Source organism: Bos javanicus, chromosome 6 (assembly GCF_032452875.1).
Source record: "Bos javanicus breed banteng chromosome 6, ARS-OSU_banteng_1.0, whole genome shotgun sequence".
Lineage (NCBI taxonomy): Eukaryota > Metazoa > Chordata > Mammalia > Artiodactyla > Bovidae > Bos > Bos javanicus.
In genome coordinates this window covers 63640278-63663036 of record NC_083873.1, presented here as the reverse complement: position 1 = coordinate 63663036, position 22759 = coordinate 63640278, and the positions used below count along the sequence as shown (strand labels likewise).

The 22759-nt window shown below is 37.4% G+C and overlaps 1 protein-coding gene across 2 annotated transcripts in view; it reads left to right on the top strand.

Moving 5' to 3' along the window:
- Window positions 1-13103: 13103 nt before the first annotated feature.
- Window positions 13104-22759, top strand: part of GNPDA2 (glucosamine-6-phosphate deaminase 2) — a 27964-nt gene continuing 18308 nt past the window's right edge. Inside the window, exons 1-3 of one of the 2 annotated variants that reach the window (XM_061420051.1) lie at window positions 13104-13287; window positions 17645-17746; window positions 19257-19439. In XM_061420051.1, coding sequence (XP_061276035.1) covers window positions 13164-13287; window positions 17645-17746; window positions 19257-19439 — 409 coding nt within the window. In that variant the 5' untranslated portion in view covers window positions 13104-13163. The remainder of the gene's footprint in view (window positions 13288-17644; window positions 17747-19256; window positions 19440-22759) is intronic. The other variant, XM_061420052.1, reaches the window with a different exon arrangement.

Here is a 22759-nt window from a genome sequence, read left to right as displayed (position 1 = left end):
AGTCAACTGATCTTTGACAAGGGAGTCAAGAGTACACAATGGAGAAAGAACTGTCTTTTCAACAAATGTTGCTAAGAAAGCCAATTTCCACATGTAAAATGATGAAATTTGACCCAAAAATCAATTCAAAATAGATGGAAGACTTGAACAAAGGACCTGAAACTGCAAAACTACTAGAAGAAACATATAGGAGAAGATTCTTGACATTGCTTTAGCCATGATTTCTTGAAGGTAACACCAAAGGCAAGCACAGGCAAAGGCAAAACAACAACAACAAAAAAAATAAAAATAAGCAATTTGACATTAAAAGCAAGCTACAGAATGGGGGAAAATATCTGCAGACCATATACCTGTTAAGGGACTGATATCCAAAATATACTAAGAATACCTACAACTCAATAGCAAAGTAACAAATAATGTAATTAAATAACTGGTAAAGGACTTGAATAGATATTTATCCAAAGAAGAAATAAAAATGACCAAAATGAAAAGGTGCTCATCATCACTAATCAAGCGTGCATGCTCAGTTGCTCAATTGTGTCAGACTCTTTGTGACTCCATCGACTCTATCTAGCCCACCAGGCTCCTCTGTCCGTGGAATTCTCCAGGCAAGAATACTGGAGTTGGTTGCCATTTCCTTCTCCACTAATCAAGAGGGAAATGCATACAAAACCACAATGGATATTTGGTTGCACCAGTTAGGATGGCTATTATCCCCTTCAATTCCCCAAAAAAGAGAACAAATATTGGTAAGAATGTGGAGAAACTGGAAACCTCGGACATTGCTGCTATGAATATAAAATGGTGTAACCACTATGTAAAACAGTATCAAAAGTCCTCAAAAAATTAAAATATAACTACTATATGATCCAGGAATCTCTCATCTGGGTATATATCCAAAAGAACTGAAAGGAGATGTCCAAGAGAAACCTGCACTCCCATGTTCACTGAACCACTATTCACGATATCCAACATATGGAAACAATCCAAATGTTTATCAACAGATGAATGGATTAAAAAAGCATGCTATACACATACAGCAAAATAACACTGAACCTTAAAATAAAGGAAATGCTGCCATATGAAACAACATGGATGAACCAGGAGCACATTATGCTAACTTGGATTAAGTCAGTCATAGAAGGACAAATAATGCATGATTCTACATACACGAGGCATCTAAAATTGCTGCTTAGTCACTAAGTTTTGTCTAACTCTTTGTGACCCCCAAGGCTGTAGCCCACCAGGCTCCTCTGTCCATGAGATTTCCCAGGCAAGAATGCTGGAGTGGGTTGCCATTTCTTCTCCAGGAGATCTTCCCGACCCAGGGATTGAACCCACATCTCCTGCACTGGCAGGCAGATTCCCCTGAGCCACCACGGAAGCCCAACATATCTAAAATAGTCAAACTCATAGAAGCAGATAATAGACTGCTGGTTGCCAGAGGCCAGAGGCAGGGAAAAATGGGGATTTGCTATCAATGTATATGAAGTTAAGTTCCAGAGATTTTCTATGTAACATGGTGCCTATTACATTAACAATATTGTACTGTGCACTCAAAGTTTTTGTTAAGAGGATCGATCTCATGTTAACTAAAGGCAGGGATGGGGAACATATGGAAACTTTTGGAGGTGATAGGTATGTTTATTTCCGGGATTATGATGGTGGTTTCATAGGTGTATGCATATGCCCTAATTCATCAACTTATACAACATTAAATATATGCAATTTTTGTATATCAATCATACCTCAATAAATCTGCTTTCAAAAAAAAAACAACTTTAAGCATAAAAAACATGAATAAACTAAGAGGAAAGTAATAGAAAATTATTCCATTTAAATGCAAATAAAAAATGTTCTAATGGTGATATCAATATCAAAGAAGACTGCAGAACAAAGAATATTACTAAGGATAAAGAAGATCCTTTCATAATGATAAAATAATTAATTCATCATGAGTAGGAAACAAACCTAAATGTTTATGTATCTAATAAGAGAGCACCAGAAGACATCAACCAAATATTGATAAAATGGCAACAAAAATACACAAAACCACAATAATTGTCTAATTTCAACACTACTATCTCATTAATTTATAAAATAATTAACATAAAATCAGTAAAGACATGAGACTTGAATACCATCAACTAACTTTATCTAATAGATAATCTAGGCCAAAATATTTTTTCAAGTGCACATAAATACATACCATATTTTGGGCCACAAACAAGTCTTAACATATTTAAAAAGAATCAAGTCATACAAGGGATGTTCTTTGATCAAAAAGGAAGCAAAATGGAAATAAAAAAACAGAAAGCTTCTGGAAAATATGCAAATAAGAATATACTTATAAATAACCTATAGGCCAAAAAGAAACCAAAAAAAATTAGAAAGAATTTTCTGCTGAATTAAAATGAAAAAAAAAAAGATATAAAAAATTGTGGGATGACATTAAAGCAGTTTGAAGAAAGGAAATACATAGAACTACAAGTTTATATAAGAAAGTAACAAAGGTTGCAAAACAGTGATCTCAGCTTCCACTTAAAGAAACTAGGGGCAAAAAGCCGGGGGGGTGGGGTGGGGAGCAGATTCAATCCTGAGTGAGTAGACCTTGGGAAATAATAGAGATTAGATAGAAATAATAAAGATTAGAATAGAAATCAGTGATATAGAAACAAGAAGGCAATACAAAACCCAATTAACCCAAAATTTGGTTCTTTGAAAAGATCAATTAAACTAATAAACATCTAACCACAGTGATTAGAAAGGAAAAAAAAATGAAGGTATAATTTACCGTATCAGATATGAGGGAGTTGAAATCACTATGGAATGCAGAGGTAACAAGGTAATATTACAACCAATGCTATGCCAATAATTTTGGCAACATAAAATTTAAAATTCCTTGTAAGAGAAACTAACAGTGCTCACTCAAAAAGTAATCAACTGAGGATATCAGCAAAAATAGCAGGATAAATATAGCGAAAACTTTGCCCCTCCATATAAGCAAAAAGAAAACTGACAAACCATCAAAACCAACTTTCTGAGAATTTGGAAACAGTGACAGACTTTCAGCAACATAGGGAGGGCTTTTTTTATGAAAGGTAGCTGACCATCAGGGAGAACAGTCAGTTTTGTATGTTTTAATTTACCCTCATCCTATTCCCTGCTCTCAGATCAGTGACAGCCTTTGGAAAAACAAAAACAAAATCCTACATTCCCAGTACTATATGGAGCTAAAACTGGACTGAACCACTTTTATATCTCATTCCCAAGAAACAGCCATTATTAATCTATTTAAGGAAGGACTTCCCTGGTGGCTCAGAAGGTAAAGAATCTGCCTGCAATGCAGACGACCTGAGTTTGATCCCTGAAAAAAGAAGACCCCCTGGAGACGGTCATGGCAACCCATTCCAGTATTCTTGCCTGGAGAATTCCATGGAAAGAGCAGACTGGACGGCTACAGTCCATGGGATCCCAAAGAGTTGCACATGGCTGAGCAACAAATGCTTTCACTTTTTGTTTAAGGTAGACGAACCTTGGAAGAAGCCTCTAAAAGGCTTCTTTCATTTTGCCCAACTCAGAGTTTTTACCTAGTGCTAAAGCCACCACAGGTCATGGTGGAGAGTTCGGACAAAATGTGGTCCACTGGAGAAGGGAATGGCAGACCACTTCAGTATTTTTGCCTTGAGAACCCCATGAACAGTATGAAAAGGCAAAAAGATAGGACACTGAAAGATGAACTCCCCAGGTCGGTAGGTGCCCAATATGCTACTGGAGATCAGTGGAGAAATAACTCCAGAAAGAATGAAGAGATGGAGTCAAAGCAACAACACCCAGTTGTAGATGTGACTGGTGATGGAAGTAAAGTCCAATGCTATAAAGAGCAATATTGCATAGGAACCTGGAATGTCAGGTCCATGAATCAAGGCAAATTGGAAGTGGTCAAACAGGAGATGGGAGACGTGAACACTGACATTTTAGAACTAAAATGGACTAGAATGGGTGAATTTAACTCACATGACCATTATATCTACTACTGTGGGCAGTAATCCCTTAGAAGAAATGGAGTCAACACAATGTAGCCATCACAGTCAACAAAAGAGTCTGAAATGCAGTACTTGGATGCAATCTCAAAAATGACGGAATGATCTCTGTTCGTTGAAGGCAAACCATTCAATATCACAGTAATCCAAGTCTATGCCCCAACCAGTAACGCTGAAGAAGCTGAAATTGAACAATTCGATGAAGACCTACAAGACCTCCTAGAACTAACACCCAAAAAAGATATCCTTTTCATTATACAGGACTGGAAGGCAACCTGGAGTAACAGGCAAATTTGGCCTTGGAGTACAGAATGAAGCAGGGGAAAGGCTAATAGAGTTTTGTTAAGAGAACGCACTGATCATAGCAAACACCCTCTTCCAACAACACAAGAGAAGACTCTACACATGAACATCACCAGATGGTCAATGCCAAAATCAGATTGACTATATTCTTTGTAGCCAAAGATGGAGAAGCTCTAAACAGTCAGCAAAAACAAGACCGGGAGCTGACTGTGGCTCAGATCATAAAATCCTTATTGCCAAATTCAGACTTAAATTGAAGAAAGTAGGGAAAAAACTTCTAAGACATTCAGGTATGATCTAAATCAAATCCCTTACAATTATACAGTGGAAGTGACAAATAGTTTCAAGGAATTAGATCTGATAGAGTGCCTAAAGAACTATGGATGGAGGTTCCTGACATTGTACAGGAGGCAGGGATCAAGTCCATCCCCCTGAAAAACAAAGGCAAAAAGGCAATATTATTATCTTAGGAGGCCTTACAAATAGCTGTGAAAAGAAGAGAAGCAAAAGGCAAAGGAGAACAGGAAAGATATACCCATTTGTATGCAGAGTTCCAAAGAATAGCAAGGAGAGATAAGAAAGCCTTCCTCAGTGATCAATGCAAAGAAATAGAGGAAAACAACAGAACGGGAAAGACTGGCGATCTCTTCAAGAAAATTGAGATATCAAGGGAACATTTCATGCAAAGATGGGTTCGATAAAGGACAGAAATGGTATGGACCTAACAGAAGCAGAAGATATTAAGAAGAGGTGGCAAGAATACACAGAAGAACTATACAAAAAAGATCTTCATGACCCAGATAATCACAATGGTGTGATCACTCACCTAGAGCAAGACATCCTGGAATGCAAACTCAAGTGTGCCTTAGGAAGCATCACTACAAACAAAACTAGTGGAGGTGATGGAATTCCAGTTGAGCTATTTTAAATCCTAAAAGATGATGCTGTGAAAGTGCTGCACTCAATATGCCAGCAAATCTGGAAAACTCAGCAGTGGCCACAGGACTGCAAAAGGTCAGTTTTCATTCCACTCCCAAAGAAAGACCAAAGAATGCTCAAACTACTGCATAACTGCATTCATCTCACACGCTAGCATAGTAATGCTCAAAATTCTCCAAGCCAGGCTTCAACAGAACGTGAACCATGAACTTCCAGATGTTCAAGCTGAATTTAGAAAAGGCAGAGGAAGCAGAGATCAAATTGTTGACATCACTGGACCATTGAAAAAGCAAGAGAGTTTCACAGAAACATCTACTTCATCTTTATTGACTATGCCAAAGCCTTTGACTGCGTGGATCACAACAAACTGTGGAGAACTCTTAAAGAGATGGGAATACTAGACTACCTGACCTGCCTCTTGAGAAATCTGTATGCAGGTCAAGAAGCAACAGTTAGAACTGGACATGGAAAAACAGACTGGTTCCAAATCAGGAAAGGAGTATGTCAAGGCTGCATATTGTCATCCTGCTTCTTTAACTTATATGCAGAGTACATCATGCAAAATGCCAGGCTGGATGAAGCACAAGCAGAAATCAAGACTGCCGGGAGAAATATCAATAACCTCAGATATGCAGATGATACCACCCTTATCACAGAAAGAGAAGAAGAACTAAAGAGCGTCTTGATGAAAGTGAAAGAAGAAATTGGAAAAGTTGGCTTAAAACTCAACGTTCAGAAAACTAAGATCGTGGTATCTGGGCCCATCACTTCATGGCAAATAGATGGGGAAACAATGTAAACAGTGAGAGACTTTATTTTTCTGGGCTCCAAAATCACGGCAGATGAGACTGCAGCCATGAAATTAAAAGATGCTTGCTCCTTGGAAGAAAAGTTATGACCAACCTAAACAGCATATTCAAAAGCAGAGACATTACTTTGCCAACAAAGGTCCGTCTAGTCAAAGCTATGGTTTTTCCAGTAGTCATGTATGGATATGAGAGTTGGACTATAAAGAAAGCTGAGCTCCAAAGAATTGATGCTTTTGAACTGTGGCATTGGAGAAGACTCTTGAGAGTCCCTTGGACTGCAAGGAGTTCCAACTAGTCCATCCTAAAGGAAATCAGCCCTGAATATTCATTGTAAAGACTGATGCTGAAGCTGAAACTCCAATACTTTGGCCACCTGATAGGAAGAACTGATTCATTGGAAAAGACCCTGATGCTGAGAAAAATTGAAGGCAGGAGGAGAAGGGGATGACAGAAGATGAGATGGTTGGATGGCATCACCGACTCAATGGACATGAGTTTGAGTAAACCCTGGGAGTTGATGAGGCCTGGTGTGCTGTAGTCTATGGGGTCTCAAAGAGTCCGACACGACTGAGCAACTGACCTTTCGTAGGGAAAGAGGCATTTGTTAAAACAATCTTTACAGGTAAAAATTTAGTTGCTTCCATGACCATGACCAAGAAAAACCATCAAGTTTTTCTCAAGTTTATCTCAGCCTGGTCAAGTTTATCTCAGCAATGCATGGTATATTTAACATTAAAAAATCAATCACCATAATTCACTTACAGAGTAAAATAGTAAACCAACCCGTCATTTTAACAGATTCAGGTAGTGTTTGGCAAGTATTATATTCTTGATAAAATAGCAAAACAAACTAAAACTAAAAATTATCAGTCATTAGTGAAATGCCTAGTACCAGTGCTGGGGCAAAGAAAATACAAAATGAGCCTGGAGTCTTTTTTGTGTCTGGATTCTTATGACTAAAATAGAATCCCCACCCATTCTACTTCCTTCTTCCTAACACACAATATTCTAGTTTCCTGTTACATTTCATAAAGCTTAAGTTGTTCTCCACTGCTTACAATATGAAGTCCAATTTTCATGCATAGCCTACAAGGTACTTCATTTGTCCTCCATCTCTCTTTCCAGATTCATTTTTCTCTCATGTTTGAAATACATCCTACTCTCAGCTACACGGAAGTTATTCGGAATTCCATATGCAGCATGCCTTTTACTTTCCTGCCTGCAGACCTTCATACAAATTATTTTCTGACATTATAGGGTCCTTTTCTGTATGCTTCCTGGAAAAATCCAGATTTCCCTGATCTATTTCTGACCCAACTTCAATCTGTTCTTTACAGGCATACAGGGTGACTGTTGTTTTACATACAAATCCAATCAGGGTATACATTGCTAAAACATTCTTTAGAATACAAAAAATTTCATAGGCCATAAATTCCAATGTGCCATTTCTTATTTTTCTGTGATATATCTATATAATATACAGTTTCAATGTACTAAATAACTTTTACTTAAAACTTTCCCTTAGTCCCATTCTCATGAGACCAGGCAACTTAAAAGTTATTTTCAGGTCCATTTAACTGTTTTAGTGTTTCCTTGTTTAGTCATTTTAAGTGTAAATTCTGTCACTTTGGAACATCCATCTTCCCCACCTTTGACTCAGGATGACATCTAAGGTGGGGAGACTGCTGGTGTCTACGTCCATAGAGGCATCTGTTCTGGGGCTATTTTCTCTTCTCTGACACCAACCGCATGGATAGACACCTCTTCCTGTGTGTTTTTGTCTAAAGTATATATCCCAATTGGTGTCTGCCAAAACAGCTTTTGTCCATTGCCCTCCATTGGTACATGTGGAAACCCTATTCCAGGTCCGTGTCAGCTACTCCCGATCACGAGGTGACTGCTGTCTGATGCTTCCTTCTGTAACCCGGAGTAGACCACGGCTGTCATCAGGCATCTTTCCTGTCACCCACATAGTCACCTTTATAGTCTGCCCCCATGCCACTGTTAAGTCTGTCACTTTTGCTGGGTGACAACCTGTGAGAACTTTCCTACCAAACTTTTCATCTGAAACCTTGGTTCAGGGTACCTTTCTATTAATCTTGTCATTGTTTGGGGCTTTATTTCGAGGACAAGACACAGGTCCTTTCTATGATCAAGTCATCCCCAACACAAAGGAACGTCTCCATTAAAGTCCCATGGCTACTCAGTACTCTCAGACTACTTTCCCTTATTAGGATTTGCTGTATCCCCACAAGGCTCTTAGTTCACAAAAAGCAAGGACTGTATGTCTGTCCTTCTCATGCTGACGTCTGGCACAAAACCACATAATCAGTAAATATTTATTGAATGGAAAAATGTTCCTGTCTTTGTAAAAAACAATTTCTCTGTTTAGTTTTACATATTTTGCTTTTAATGGAAGTAACATTGTTTTAATCTTATACAATGAAATGGCATATGCCTTGCAAGAGGTGAGAAACACCTACTTGAAAAGGAAGATAGGACATGATATTGTGCAATCAAAGCAGAAGTAACCATTGCCAAACACTAACAGCAGAGACAGAACTTTTTTCTAGTGTTAGAAAAGCATGAAGAAGTAAAACCACTGAGAAAGAATACACTTCACAATTACCCGTTTATGCGCCAATAATATTTTCTGCAAGGCTCTTTTTATTATTTGCAGATTTTTTTTTTTTACTACAGTGGATACAAAATTGATTTTTGTTAGATGATAAATTATAATACTGAGGAGGGGTTAACAACAGCTTTTGTAAGCTAACTCAAGACTATAGTGCTATAAATCCTTGTCCCTTAGTATATGTTTGTGAGGAACTTTGCTATTTGAACTTATCTCTGAGAACAGAACAATCTACTCTTTGCCCTGGTGGCTCAGTAGGGAAAGAATCCACCTGCAATGGAGGAGACCCAGGTTCAATCCCTGAGAGAAGATCCCCTGAAGCAGAAAATGGCAACCCGCTCCAGCATTCTTGCCTGGAAAAATTCCTTGGACAGAGGAGCCTGGCAGGCAACAGTCCATGGAATCACAGAGAGCTGAACAGGACTTAGACACTAAACCACCACCACCACTCTTGCCTTAAAAATGTGAGCCAGAGGGATTCATTTGACCCAGAGGTGCAGGCTGGATTCACAGCTCAGGTGCAGAAGTTCAGATAAGGAATCTGGGAACATTTGTCTTAACTTTGCAGCGTCCAAGGAGACTTGAGTCTGCCTACCATCCCATGCTGATAATGGTAATCAGATTTTAGTTCCTAACATAACTCTAAGCACTGTTTCTAATGGGTCCTAGTGAAGCCACAAGACCTTTCTTTCGAGTGTTGATTGCTTTCTTAACAATAACTTCCCCAGCCCCGCTTCCTTCCATTCCCCTCATGAACAAAGATCTATGATACTGAGCTCAAATCAGATTCTGCTTCCTCTACCCCTTTACTAGAAACTTAGCACAAGTTTGTACTTCATCAGTCTCCTTTTGAAGTTTAGGCATACTGAGCCGCTCCAAGGCTTGCCTTTCTGCAGCATACCCAATTTAACTTTGATGAGCTTATTGATAAGAAGCGGTTAGATGTCACTGTGCTTGCAAAGTACACACTCAATAGCCTGGGGTAAGAGAGACATGAATTCATACTGCTATTTATTATAAATGCTTATGCATGAGCACTGCAGTCCTATGTGCTAAATCTCATAAACCCAAAAAACCTACTGCCATTCAACCCTTGAGAGATGAAAAAAAAACGAGCACCGTCTAAGCGATGCCGCAGGAACTCGAGACTCACGTAAGCTAAGGCTTCCTGTTTGGCGCAACTCACAAGGACCTCTGTTCGGCTCATCCCTAGCAAGCCTGAGGCGCGCGCATGCGCAGGATTCGCTGGACGCGCCGCGGTCTCTTGTGCGCCGGGGTTTACATCCGGGTCCTGAGGCCCCGCGCTACACGCGCTGGCTGAGGTCGCTCCGGGTTGCTGGGTGTCGGTTGTTTTAGCTGTTCCAGCGTCGGAAGAGCCAGTGGGTCAACAGGTGAGCCACGGGGAAGGACCATGAAGGGGAGTCGGGCGGGGACCTGCCTGGTCGTTGCCTCCACCGGTGGGCTGTATGCGGAGACTGGGACGCCGGGCGGATGGGGTTCCCAGGAGCCTCGAGGCCAGGGCCGTAGAGTTCCCAAGCCTTTTCCCCCTCTAACTTATCAGGTTTTCCTCTTCGGAACTGAGTCTCCGGGAGGGTGCCTCCCTGGGGGCCTTCAGACACTTGTTAGAATTGCGCGATAGTCATCCTCATTTGCATTCATTATGGTTTGCGGAGGGATGGGCCCAGCAGCCAGGCAGGTGAGGTTGAGTTTGCAGCCTTCGCCTTCCGGGGCGGGGACCACAGCCTTAGCTGCTTTTTCTTGCCCCTCTTCGGGACCAAACCCCCCACTTCCCAGAGGGCCTCCTTCCAGGCCGGGCTTCAGATGTTCTTTGAAGTCAGGTATAGTGTGTTGTAGGGGAAAAACGCATAGCAGGGTTTCTGGAAGCTTAGATTCTAGATTCTAGTATAGATTCTAATAAAACAGCTGTGTAACCCAAGTTGTCCAGGAGTTCCCACCCAGCATTAAAGTTCTGAGGTTTGTGTTTGTCAGCTCTTTGTCGAAGGGATGCACACCCAAAGTGAATCAGCACCTGAGAAAGATGAGACAGAGGTGGTGCTGTGTCATTTTTTGAGTGCTGTAGAGTCAAGATGCTAGAGAATGGTCGAGGACCGCATCCGTTTGGATCTCTGAGGATTGGCGAAAACTGGGAAATGACACATTTAAAAATCTGAACACATGTGGCAAAAACATTCAACTTTTCTCAGGTGAATCATTTGGAAATTTTGGAAGTGAACTCTGGGCACACGCAAGAGTTTAAGAAAACAATGTGCTTGGTCTGAAGGGCTTACTTGAACCTCTGTACAATGAAGTCATTGTGTATGATGTTCTTTTCCAAATTTATCCTGATTGTGAGAATCACCTGTGATGTTTGTGTAAGTGCAGATTCCCTGGATCCCGTTCCAGATCTTTTGCAACATTATGTCCAGGGAAAGGTCCTGGGAATCTTTCTAACAGGGATCCTAAGTGATTCTTCCTTATAAGACACTTTTGCAGAGCATGTGTTTTTCAGTCAGATAGACCCTCCACCACTTAATAGCTTTATAACTTCAGTAATAAACTTCTGAGTTGCAGTTTTCTATATCTGAAGAATGAAGATGATAAGTTCTTTTAATACACCAGAGACTATTAAGTGAGTCTAAGCCCTTTGATAGTAGGATCTTTATCTTAGTCATTTATGTGTCTACAGAGCTTAGTGCTTAGTATTTAATAGGCCCTCCCTCACAAGGGAGAAAGAACTGAGAAAAGAAATAGCATGCCCCCAAAACTCTCATGACATTTCCTCCTCACAGGTTTTTGTTTTTTTTTTTTCCTCTTATTATCAGTAGTCATTTTGCTGAATATTTTTATTAGAAATAATTATGTTTCTTGATGGTGAAAACAGCTTGGAAATGTTTCTGATCCCTTGATGTAACTTTGAAGTAGTTTCTAACACTAGATTATTAATGAGTTTTAATAGAGGCCAAGTCCATTTCCTGGACTAAATTAATTAAGTCCATTTGTTGGACTTACTGTGTGAACTATTGTTTGTAAATGTTGTTTATCTCTTGTTACTGTGTCAGAATTCTAGATCATGGTGATTGTAAGTTTTTGTTATGCCAGACTTCTAAATCATACGTTCCTAAGGACATATTTAGATTCAGTGTATTCATTATTATAAGACCTCCTATTCCCACCAATGTAAAGAATTTGATTTACTACTGTATTTACGTAAGTTTGAATTCAGAATTCAGGACTGCTGAAGCCGTTTGTGAAAGAATTGGTGTAACATCCATTTAAATACAAAACTAAGAATTAAAATCTGGAAATTATGGTTGTAAAGCACAGTGTAAATGTTATAAATCTAGACAATATAAAAATAACACATCTTACAGAAATCAGAGGGTGGGCGGAAGTAGAAGAAAGCAATTTTCACGTATTTCATGGTAGCAGGTCAAGCCATGTTGTCCAAAATGGAATCATACAGTTTTAAAGTGACTCCTCTCTCTTAATATTTGTATAATATTTTTTCTTAACTTTATAATATTCTTTTAGGAACTGAAATTGCTTTTTGTGAAGAATTATTTTGCCTAGAGATCTGCAGTTTTTTTAGTTCACTTTATTTTCTTTTGCTTCTGTTGAAGGCAGAAAAATTAAGTGTTTTTTGTTAAAAATAGAATGTCTATATGATACCATGGTTAGAAATTATTTATATACATCCCATTTGTATATGTGCATTATATAGATGTATGGAATGATGTATACCTAATAGTAATGAACTTTATGTCGAGGTGGCAGGATTTGGGTCTTTTTTTTTTTTTTTTTAATTCTTTGTACCTTTCTGTATTGATTGAAATTTTTTAAAGTGCAGATGTTACTTTTATAAAAACATTATTTACCAGAAGAGAGGTTTGGTTATTACATCATTCGTAGGGAGAGTTCTGGATTTTAGTAAGTAACCCATAAGGTGCTGAGTAATAACTACTGTCATTAACTTGCAATCAATAAATGAGTGCTGCTTTGTTTGCCTTTAGATTTGTTTTATGTTGCTTTATATAGTATCCCTGTGGAGACAATGCAGTGTGATGTCTTTATAGTAAATTTGCCCTGATAAAAATTTTGACTTTGTCACTTAACAACTATGTGAACTCAAATTGTGTTCTGAAACTGGACATTGTGTTTACCTTAGAAGCTTGTCGTAAGGATTCATATTTGTACTTAATTGACCTAGCCCACTGCCCAGCACCTGAAGTCTGTTCAGTAGAGAGCAGCTATTACTGCTGTTTTAAAAGTACACGTTGTATTTGTATACATGCATGTCTTTCTTAAGTAATATCCTTTTTAAAGCCATCACTGTATTATGCTTCTGTTTGACTATGTGCTAGTTACTTAAAGTACTCATACAATGAAATTTTCTCAGGTTTGAACTTCTTGTCCTGGAAGCTGTGCGTCACCATAATGAGGCTTGTAATTCTTGATAACTATGACTTGGCTAGTGAATGGGCAGCCAAATACATCTGTAATCGCATCATTCAATTCAGACCTGGACAAGACAGATATTTTACACTGGGTTTGCCAACAGGTAATATACCATTTTTTTCCATGTTAGGTACTCAAGGTTCTGAGATTGAAGGATTTTCCTTGATAGAATGTTTCCTTTTTATTTCTTGTCATATCACTGATTTAATATATTAGCATATAAAGTCAAATATATAGATATAAATTCTCCATATCTAGTATCTAAATTCCATTACTATTTTCTTTGTTAAAATTCTGTCTCACCTACCACTCCAGAATGCAAAAGGAAATACAGAAATATAGCTCAAGTAAGGGTCATGATATTTTTTTGTCCCTTTTTCCTAGTAGTTTTTTGTTTGTATTTAGAGGTGTTGCTTTCACTATTCAAGAAATATCTTAGGAGATTAGCTTTCTCATTGATTATTAAGAGGTACCTAAAGTATGTACTATTGCCTCTTAATTTTACCTCATGTCATCTTATTTTGTGTGTGTTAGTTGCTTAGTCATGTCTGTTGCAACCCCATAGACTGTAGCCCACCAGGCCTCTCTTCATGGGATTCTCTAGGCAGGGACACTGGAGTGGGTTGCCATTTCCTTCTCCAAAAGGGAACTATAGAAGAAAGAAAGTGAAGTCCCTCAGTTGTGTCCGACTCTTTGCGACCCCATGGACTGTAGCCTACCAGGCTCCCCCATCCATGGAATTTTCCAGGCAGGAGTACTGGAGTGGGTTGCCATTTCCTTCTCCATATCGTCTTATTAGCTCTTTGCTATTTCTGTGATTATTTTCTTTCTATTTTAGAAATATAACTGAAAAATTGAAGACTGATGTGTCTGTCTTCATGACAGAAGGAACATAAGCATTAATTATATATTTTGCTGGATTTAGTTCTCTGTTAAGGTTTTTTCTTTAAAAATAACCAAGTAGTGTCATTGATACCATGGCACTTTTATTTGATGTTTTGACTTCCACAGAAAAGAGTATTGGTTCTGGGATGAGAGCTGTTATTGTTTTGATGACTACAGGGCATTTATTATACACCCTAATTTTTGTTTTCCTTACCTAATGAAAGTAAGGAAATTAATAGCTAACAGTGTTGTTTTGCAGCTCAAATAAGAGAAAGTCCTTTATATATTGTAAACACTATATAACTTTAAGATGCTCATAAATGTGTTTTATTTAAACAGCATTTTCTCCTTTTTTGCTTTCCCCGATACATGTCAACTCATAAAAGCTACAATCATAATTTTTTTCACTTGCATAATTTCCATGAAGGGTACTCTGACTCACCAAGTTGTTATTTTTGTTTGTTGTTTTGTTTTTTGGTCCATGACAGTAGTTCTTGGTGAGAATGGCAAAGAGCAATTTTTTTTTAATTGTGTACACTGGAAGTGGGCCCTTTGGCACCCACAGTTTTGATATGTGAGCTGCAGTGTTTGAATAAGACCTCTGTATCCGTTTGCCTTGTATGAACCTAGGCCATGCTCAGACTAGCAGCCTTAATTAACACTCTGTGTTAATTGTGAAGCAATAAACAGTAATTTGAGTGTGGGGACAGAAACACTTCAGAGTCATAAACACCAGCAATGGTAAACATTTTTTGTGTGTATTTAAATATACAACCCTTTTGCATTATTTTGGATAGTATAACTACTTAGTAATACACCTGCCAAAGGTTGATCTCTGAAAAACTTCTATTGACATTTATCTCTTTTCTCCTTCATTGACCAGTGACGGTGTTAATCATGCCCCATCCTCACCCCTGTGCTTTTGAAATGTGAACATACATTTCTGTAATTGTAAATAACATGCTGTATTATAATTATGCTGCACCAAGCACAATTCTGGGGCTTCCCAGGTGGCACAGTGGTAAAGAATCTCTGTCTGCCAATGCAGGAGACACAGAAGATTCGGATTTGATTCCTTGGTGGAGAAGATCCCCTGGAGTAGGAAATGGCAGCCCACTCCAGTATTCTTGCCTGGAAAAGGCCATGGACAGAGCAGCCTGGCAGGCTACAACCCATGGGGTCACAGAGTCGGACACAACTGTGCATGCACACCCATACAAGTACAGTCAAGCACAGTTCTGGGGAATATCTCTTCAGTATGTATTTATTGAAGTGATGTTGACAAGCATGACATTTAAGGGCCTGCATGCTGTGGGCCTGAGCTGCCTCCCAGATTTAACTCCCACCATTCCCCTACACTGAATCATGGTAGGCAAGTTAGACTGCTTGTAGTTGAAAGAACAGGCCTGAACTTGCTGGCTTTCCTTTCACTAGTGTTGCTAATGTGCTGTATAATAAAAACTTTGTGAGCTCCAGAACCAGGCAGATTCTCTTAAATCTCTGACTTCACTGCCATGTGTGTGATATTTCACACATTCCTTAATTTTTTTGACCCAGTTTTTTTCACCTTCAAAATGGGAAACATGATGCCGGTTTCCCAGACTTGTGAGACTTACACTAGCTAACAGATGAAACACCAGTGTAGCATCTAGCACATGGTAGGCATACAAATGTCATCTCTGAACCTCCCCCATCTTTTTTCTATTTTCAGTCAAGACTTACCCCATTCTTTGATTGTGGGAATTTCACCTCTTCTTCAAAGACTCCATTGAAATGCTATTTTTGATCCTCCTTTCAACAACCAAGACTGTAGTCTTTCCTTTGATTCATTATGCTTCTCCAGATCTCTCATAGTTTATTTTATAATATTTTTCCTTGCGTTATGGTTATTTAGTACTTGTCTATCCATATCTTGTGAGTTCTTCCATGGTAGAAAGAGTCCTAATCTTTGTTTGATCTGAAACATAGTAAACACTTACTGAATTAATTATGTTCAGTTCAGTTCAGTTCAGTCGCTCAGTTGTGTCTGACTCTTTGCGACCCCATGAATCGCAAATGAGTATTGCAAAGCAAATATATTAAAATGAAGTTTCTTTTACCAGTTCACCCTGTATCATATCTTTTTTTTTCTATTGTTTTTTTTTTTCTATTCAGCCATTTTGATTAAAACGTAGAAAATGAATGTATTTTTGTCATCACTATTGTAAAAACTTTTTAAATTTTTCCTCATATGCTCTTAAATTATGGAGGGAATCCTGTAACTCTTCTCTTGACATCAAAAGATAGACATAGAAAATTTGTTATGTTCCTAGAAAGGAATAAAGAAAAGTATACTTGTCCATCTTTTATCCTGGTCTCATGTTAGTGGGCTGTAGTTCTTTGATAAGGAATTAGAAAGTTTGACAACATAAATTTTAAATTATTTATGACAATTTAAAACAATTTGTGCTTTTAACTTTAAGAAAACCTATTAATCTTCTGTTCTCTGAACCTGTCTGCGTGATATTTAGCTACTTCTATTATCCTATCATCTTAAATGAGAGGCAGTTTTTTTTTTACTACTCCAGATTTCTTCTGTATTTGATGTTGTTGTTGTTTTTGGTTGTTTGTTTTGTTTTGCCAGATGCTGTTCAGTTCTGCCATACTTCTCCCTGCTTCTTGAATAGAAACTTTAATGTGTCTGTTTTTTATTTTGCTTTGTGATGGTAGGTGGGTTAAAAATCCAATACTGTGACCAGGATTGTGTGGGCCAGGTTGTTTGTTATAAGAATGCAGTCAGTTTAGTCTTTGAATTTGTAGTTTAAAAAAATGAAGCAATTTTGAAAACATCTGCAAGGTGCTGAATTCACTTATCTTTATTGTGTCATTTCATGGAGCTCTTGTCAATCAGATCTTAATTTTATAAAACATATGAAAGAATCACATTTATAAAACAATAATATTAAGAGCTCAGATGAAGTATCCAAAGCCAAGATCCCATTTCCTAGAAACCATTTTACTTTATACATTTTAGCTGATATATGTTGACAGTAACACAAAATGAGAAGCAGGAATTCCAAAAAGGATAAGGTTCCTCACTCAGTCCTTGCCACTTTCTATTTTGAAAGTAGAGGCAATATTTAAACTCAGCTCTGGTTTCCCCTTTGATTTCATTAAATGGTCAACACTTGACCTATTTACATATCGTTTGTGCTACAAATCCCTCCCTAGATAAAGATTTTTTCTCTATCAGTGGGATGTTTATTTTTCTTTTAATTCAAATGTGTGCTCTCTAGAAGTTTCTAGTCTTGGAATATACACCATTAATTCCAGATATCCAACAATATAAGAATTTTCCAAGCTGTAATTTAAGCTGACAGATTCTCAGCTTTATTCAGCAAATTCTGATTTCCTAAAATTTTAGGGTATCTTATAAAGAGACTAGTTCAACATATATTCATTAATTGAATATGTATTTAAATTAATAATCATTTGCCTAATATGTATAAAATACGATTAAGTAAGATGAGAATAAAGTTAATATACACTCTTTTAAAAATTAGACTGTTAGAAAATGGAATCTTTATCTGTTTTAGGGAGTACACCTTTAGGATGTTATAAAAAACTTATAGAATATCACAAGAATGGAGACCTTTCTTTTAAATATGTGAAGACCTTTAACATGGATGAATATGTAGGTAAGCTATATTGTTTGAATATATTATTTGGATATGTTATATTTTAAATTGAGTATGTTTTGAGAATATTAACATTATTTAAATTTGTTTTGAATGACTATATTTCTAGAGTATAACGTACCACCTTGTAGTGGGGTTGGAAGGTTATGTAAAAACGTCTATATTTATGTAATGACAGCATGACACAGTGGAAGGACCATGGGACTGGAAATTAGAAGATCTGCACTAATCTTCAGCTGTGCTACTTACCAGTCCTGGCTCCATCAACTTTGAGCCAATTCATTGACGTTTCTCATTCTTTTTTTTTCTTTTTTCCTCAAAACAAAGTTAAAACCAGTGTGGGGATAAAGTAATTAATATGTATGTAAAGTAATTAGTAAAATTTTTTCAAATATAAGGCTATTTATATTTGTAGCCTTGAAGCTTTTATAATTTATTCATTGTTAACTTGCTTGTGCTTCCTTGATGGCTCGGCAGGTAAAGAATCTACCTACAGTGCAGGAGACGTTGGTTCGATCCCTGGGTTGGGAAGATCCCCTAGAGAAGGAAATAGCAACCCACTCTAGTATTCTTGGCTGAAGAATCCCATAGAGAAGGAGCTGGCAGGCTATAGTTCCTGGGGTCACAAAAAGTCAGAAACGACTGAGCAACTAAGCACAACTTGCTGAACTGGAAACATATGAACTCTGTGTTAACATTTACATTTTATTTGTGTATATTTTTAATGGTAGCACGACTGCCAAAGAACTGTCGTAGTTAAGTATACCTTGCATGCAAATAGAAATAACAGAAGAGGAAAATGGACAAAGATTTCGGTTGTGTAGCCACTTAATTTGGAGAAGGAAATGGCAAGTCACTCCAGTATCTTGCCTGGAGACTCCTGTGGACAGAGGAGCCTGGTGGGCTGCTGTCCATAGTGTCACATAGAGTCGGACACGACTGAAGTGGCTTAGCGTGCATGTATGCATTGGAGAAGGAAATGGCAACCCACTCCAGCATTCTTGCCTGGAGAATCCAGGGACGGAAGAGCCTGCTGGGCTGCTGTCTATGGGATCACACAGAGTCGGACATGACCGCAGCGACTTAGCAGCAGCAGCCACTTAATTTATATTGAATTTAAGACATAAATCAATCTTACTGGTTAAATTTTATATTTGAGAAGTGGAATATAGTGATTAAATGCACATGAATTAGATTTCTATGTTCCAGCACCTCCATGAGCTTCCTGACCCTAGGAAAGTGACTTAGCTTTTCAGTGTTTCTGTTCATCTATAAAGTGAGATTCATACTAGTATTTCTACAGATGTTGTACACATTGAGTTAATACATACATTTACCGTGGTTAAAATAATGTCTGACATAATAAGCATTTATTCCATATAAAAATGCTTTTAAATTGAATATGGCATAGAAAGATTATATAAATAGCATTTGTGGCTTAATCAGAAGAGTCAACTTTAGATTTATTTCTGAAAATAGTTATATTTTTATTCATTAACTTTGTGTTTAGGACTTCCCAGAAATCATCCTGAAAGCTACCATTCTTATATGTGGAATAACTTTTTTAAGCATATTGATATAGATCCTAATAATGCTCATATCCTTGATGGGAATGCTACAGATTTGCAAGCAGAATGTGATGCATTTGAAAAGAAAATAAAAGAAGCTGGAGGAATTGATCTTTTTGTTGGAGGTATGTAAAACATTTTGTCATTAGTCATTTGTTGGAACTTGGATTAGGTGCTTTAAATTTAAAAAAAAACTTACCTTTGTGTAATGTGAAGAACATCTGTGACTGCCCGTAATACCCATTTATTTAGCTATTGATTTCCGTTTTACTTTATATTCATCAAAAAATAATTTTAATGTTGCAGGGGGAATTGTTTAAATTGTGGCTTGAGAAATAGCTCCTAATCCCTGTTGAAGTCTTATAATTACTCTTTAGAACTGACACTTTACCACATCTTAGAAAAGGAATGATGTGTTTCTTTTCCTAAATGATACTCTTATTCTTTTACTGTTTCTTTAAAATTACAACCCAGGTTTCTTATCAAATTACAGCATTAAATCTCTAAAAGTTTGCATATGGTACAGGTGGATTTTAACATTTTTCTACTGACCATTAAATGGCTTCATTTCACCAAGAAACGTGTCAAGAATGTCAGATTTTGTTTATCATCAGCCTTTAGCTAGTATGAATTGAGCTTTATAATTGTCTTAATAAGATCTAAATAAATGTATAATTAAAGTTCCACTTAAAATGTCTATGTACACGTGTGCGCACACACCCACGTATACATATGTGTGTGTGTATTGTGTCTTCCTGATCTACCATTGAAGAGAGGTGAAAGAGTCTGTACCTTTGTAATGACAGTATGATTTTCTGTCATCACAGTGCAGCATCTGAATAGTACAACATCATGTAAACAAACCAAAAATTTTTTTTGCCAGATTCTTTAGTATTCACCTAGACATACTAAAAGCTCTAAATTAACACTGGATATCTAGAGGTAGACATATCTGTTAGATCTAGATATGTCTTATGATTTATTAGAAGATGCTCAAAATTTTATGAATTAGACCTGGTTAACTTATGGTTGAGGTAGGTGGTCAAGTATTTTTGGGGTGTTTGGTTGCCTTTGAGGAAAATTGGATTTTATAGTTAGACAAAAACTAGCATCCAGTTTTGGCCACCTACTTATCTGTAAGATCTTGGGAAATTTATTGACTTCAGTAAATTAGTTCAGTATACTAATTAAGTATAATTCATCCTTTGTAAAATAGGATTAATATTAACCATTTCAAAATTGATAAGAATTAACCATCTTATACTGTGTGAAATGCCTAGTGAAGTGCTTGGTATATAGTTGGCATTCCATTAAGTGTTACTCTACTCTTTGTCTCTGAGGTATAGTTTGTAAAGTAATTTTTTCTTAACATATTGAATGTCCTGCTGTTTTACTGATTTACCTCTAAGGATATCTGGCAAGAATGAAGTTTTTCTCATTGAGGAAATTGTTATCTACCAAGCAGAACTAATATCAATTACTGCCTTAAATATAGGGGATGGTTTTTATTTGAGCAAGAATTCAAGTTAGACTCTTGCTTTTCAAAGTAGAAAATATCTATGTTTTAAATAAAACTTACTAATATTACTTCAGTATTCCTGGAAAATATTTGCATTCTAGTTTTGTCCATATGGCTCAATTCTGGGATAATTATCATTTGAACCTACCAATACCAAGGCAAGGCAGTACATTTGAAATGTTTGTGTTCACTACTGATGTATTCTTTAGATTTTATAAACTCTATACCAAAATAAGGTAAAATAATATACCTAACTTGTTCATCTTAGTTATGTCAAGAAGCATTTTCACTCATTTACCATTATACGAGAAGAGAACAGCTACTCACGCCAGTATTCTTGGAAAAGGCAATGGCACCCCACTCCAGTACTGTTGCCTGGAAAATCCCAGGGACGGAGGAGCCTGGTAGGCTGCAGTCTATGGGATCACTAAGAGTCCGACAGGACTGATCGACTTCACTTTCACTTTTCACTTTCATGCATTGGAGATGGAAATGGCAACCCACTCCAGTGTTCTTGCCTGGAGAATCCCAGGGACAGGGGAGCCTGGTGGGCTGCCGTCTATGTGGTCACACAGAGTCGGACACGACTGAAGTGACTTAGCAGCAGCCAGTATTCTGGCCTGGAGAATTCCATGGACTGTATAGTCCATGGGGTCACAAAGAGTCAGACATGACTGAGTGACTTTTCACTCATACCATTATACAAAATGATACAGCAGTTATTAAAACTTCAGTATTAAAAAATGACTACATGGATAACATAAATAGTATTTTTTTTACTTTAATGGAGGGCTTATTTTTTCCTGTTAATTCATTGATCTTACAAAAGGCTTCTTGTGACAAATCCTTTGGCATCTTAATGCCAGGAAATAGAATTTACTGGGGGGAAAAAACTTGATAAGAGCTCTTTAAGTCCATTTTTTCCCTTTGCCTACTTTCCAGAAAATATTTTAGCTTAATGTAATGTTTAATGTTTAGTTTTGCTTTTCAGATACTTCTAGTAGAACTTTCTTTTTTCCTCATAGCTTTAAGTCACTTCTTGTTTCTTTTTAGCTAAATTTTTTGGTGCATTTCCTCAAATAACCCACCTTAGTTCTCTCCCTTTGAAACTAATAGCACATAATCATAATTGTTTATTAATGACTCTTATTACTAAAAATGACTTAATATTGTTTTTTAACCAATTTTTGTCTTAAACTTCCTCTAGTTCTCCCCTTGCAAAAAAAACAAAACCAAATCTAAGATTTCCTTTCCTCTTCCATTAACACCTTCACTGTAGTCATGGGCCAATCCAGGGTCTGACAGTTTGTGTTTATCATCCAAGGGACATATAATAGTATGTAGAGAATGAAGGGTTGGCTTATTACATGTTCTTTGGACTTTTCCCTGTTTGGAATACCCCATTACTGGATGTGTCTCATGAAAGAATCTCATTTGATTCTTTGCCTTTGTTGATCTAGGTTGTTATCATTGGATTTTCAAGATGAGGCTTGGTATCTGGGTCTTACCACTTACCCTTCTTTTGTTCCAGGGTTTGGTTAATAAAAACACTAAGAACTGAGCCAAATGGGATCAAAATATCAGCCTTATTGAAGGTAAAGTTGAATTAGAGATGGCAGGTTGGGCTTGAGGCTAGAATGGGGTTGCCTACTTCTCCCCTCTGAATTGGAAATAATAAGACCAGAGAAGAGCTGCAGAGTAACCACCATAGCTCACTCCTAGGAAATGGAGCAAGAGTTCCTGTCCCTCTACAGATAGGAGAAAGGAGGAAATACACTCCCAGAAATTCCTCTGATGAGAGAGTGTTGGGAGAAAGAATAAGGTGTATCATGCAATTTCTGATCCAACAATAAAATACACAAACATGGAAATCTATAAATAGATTCTAAATGCATTATTAACTTTAAAATGATCTTAAGATAATTT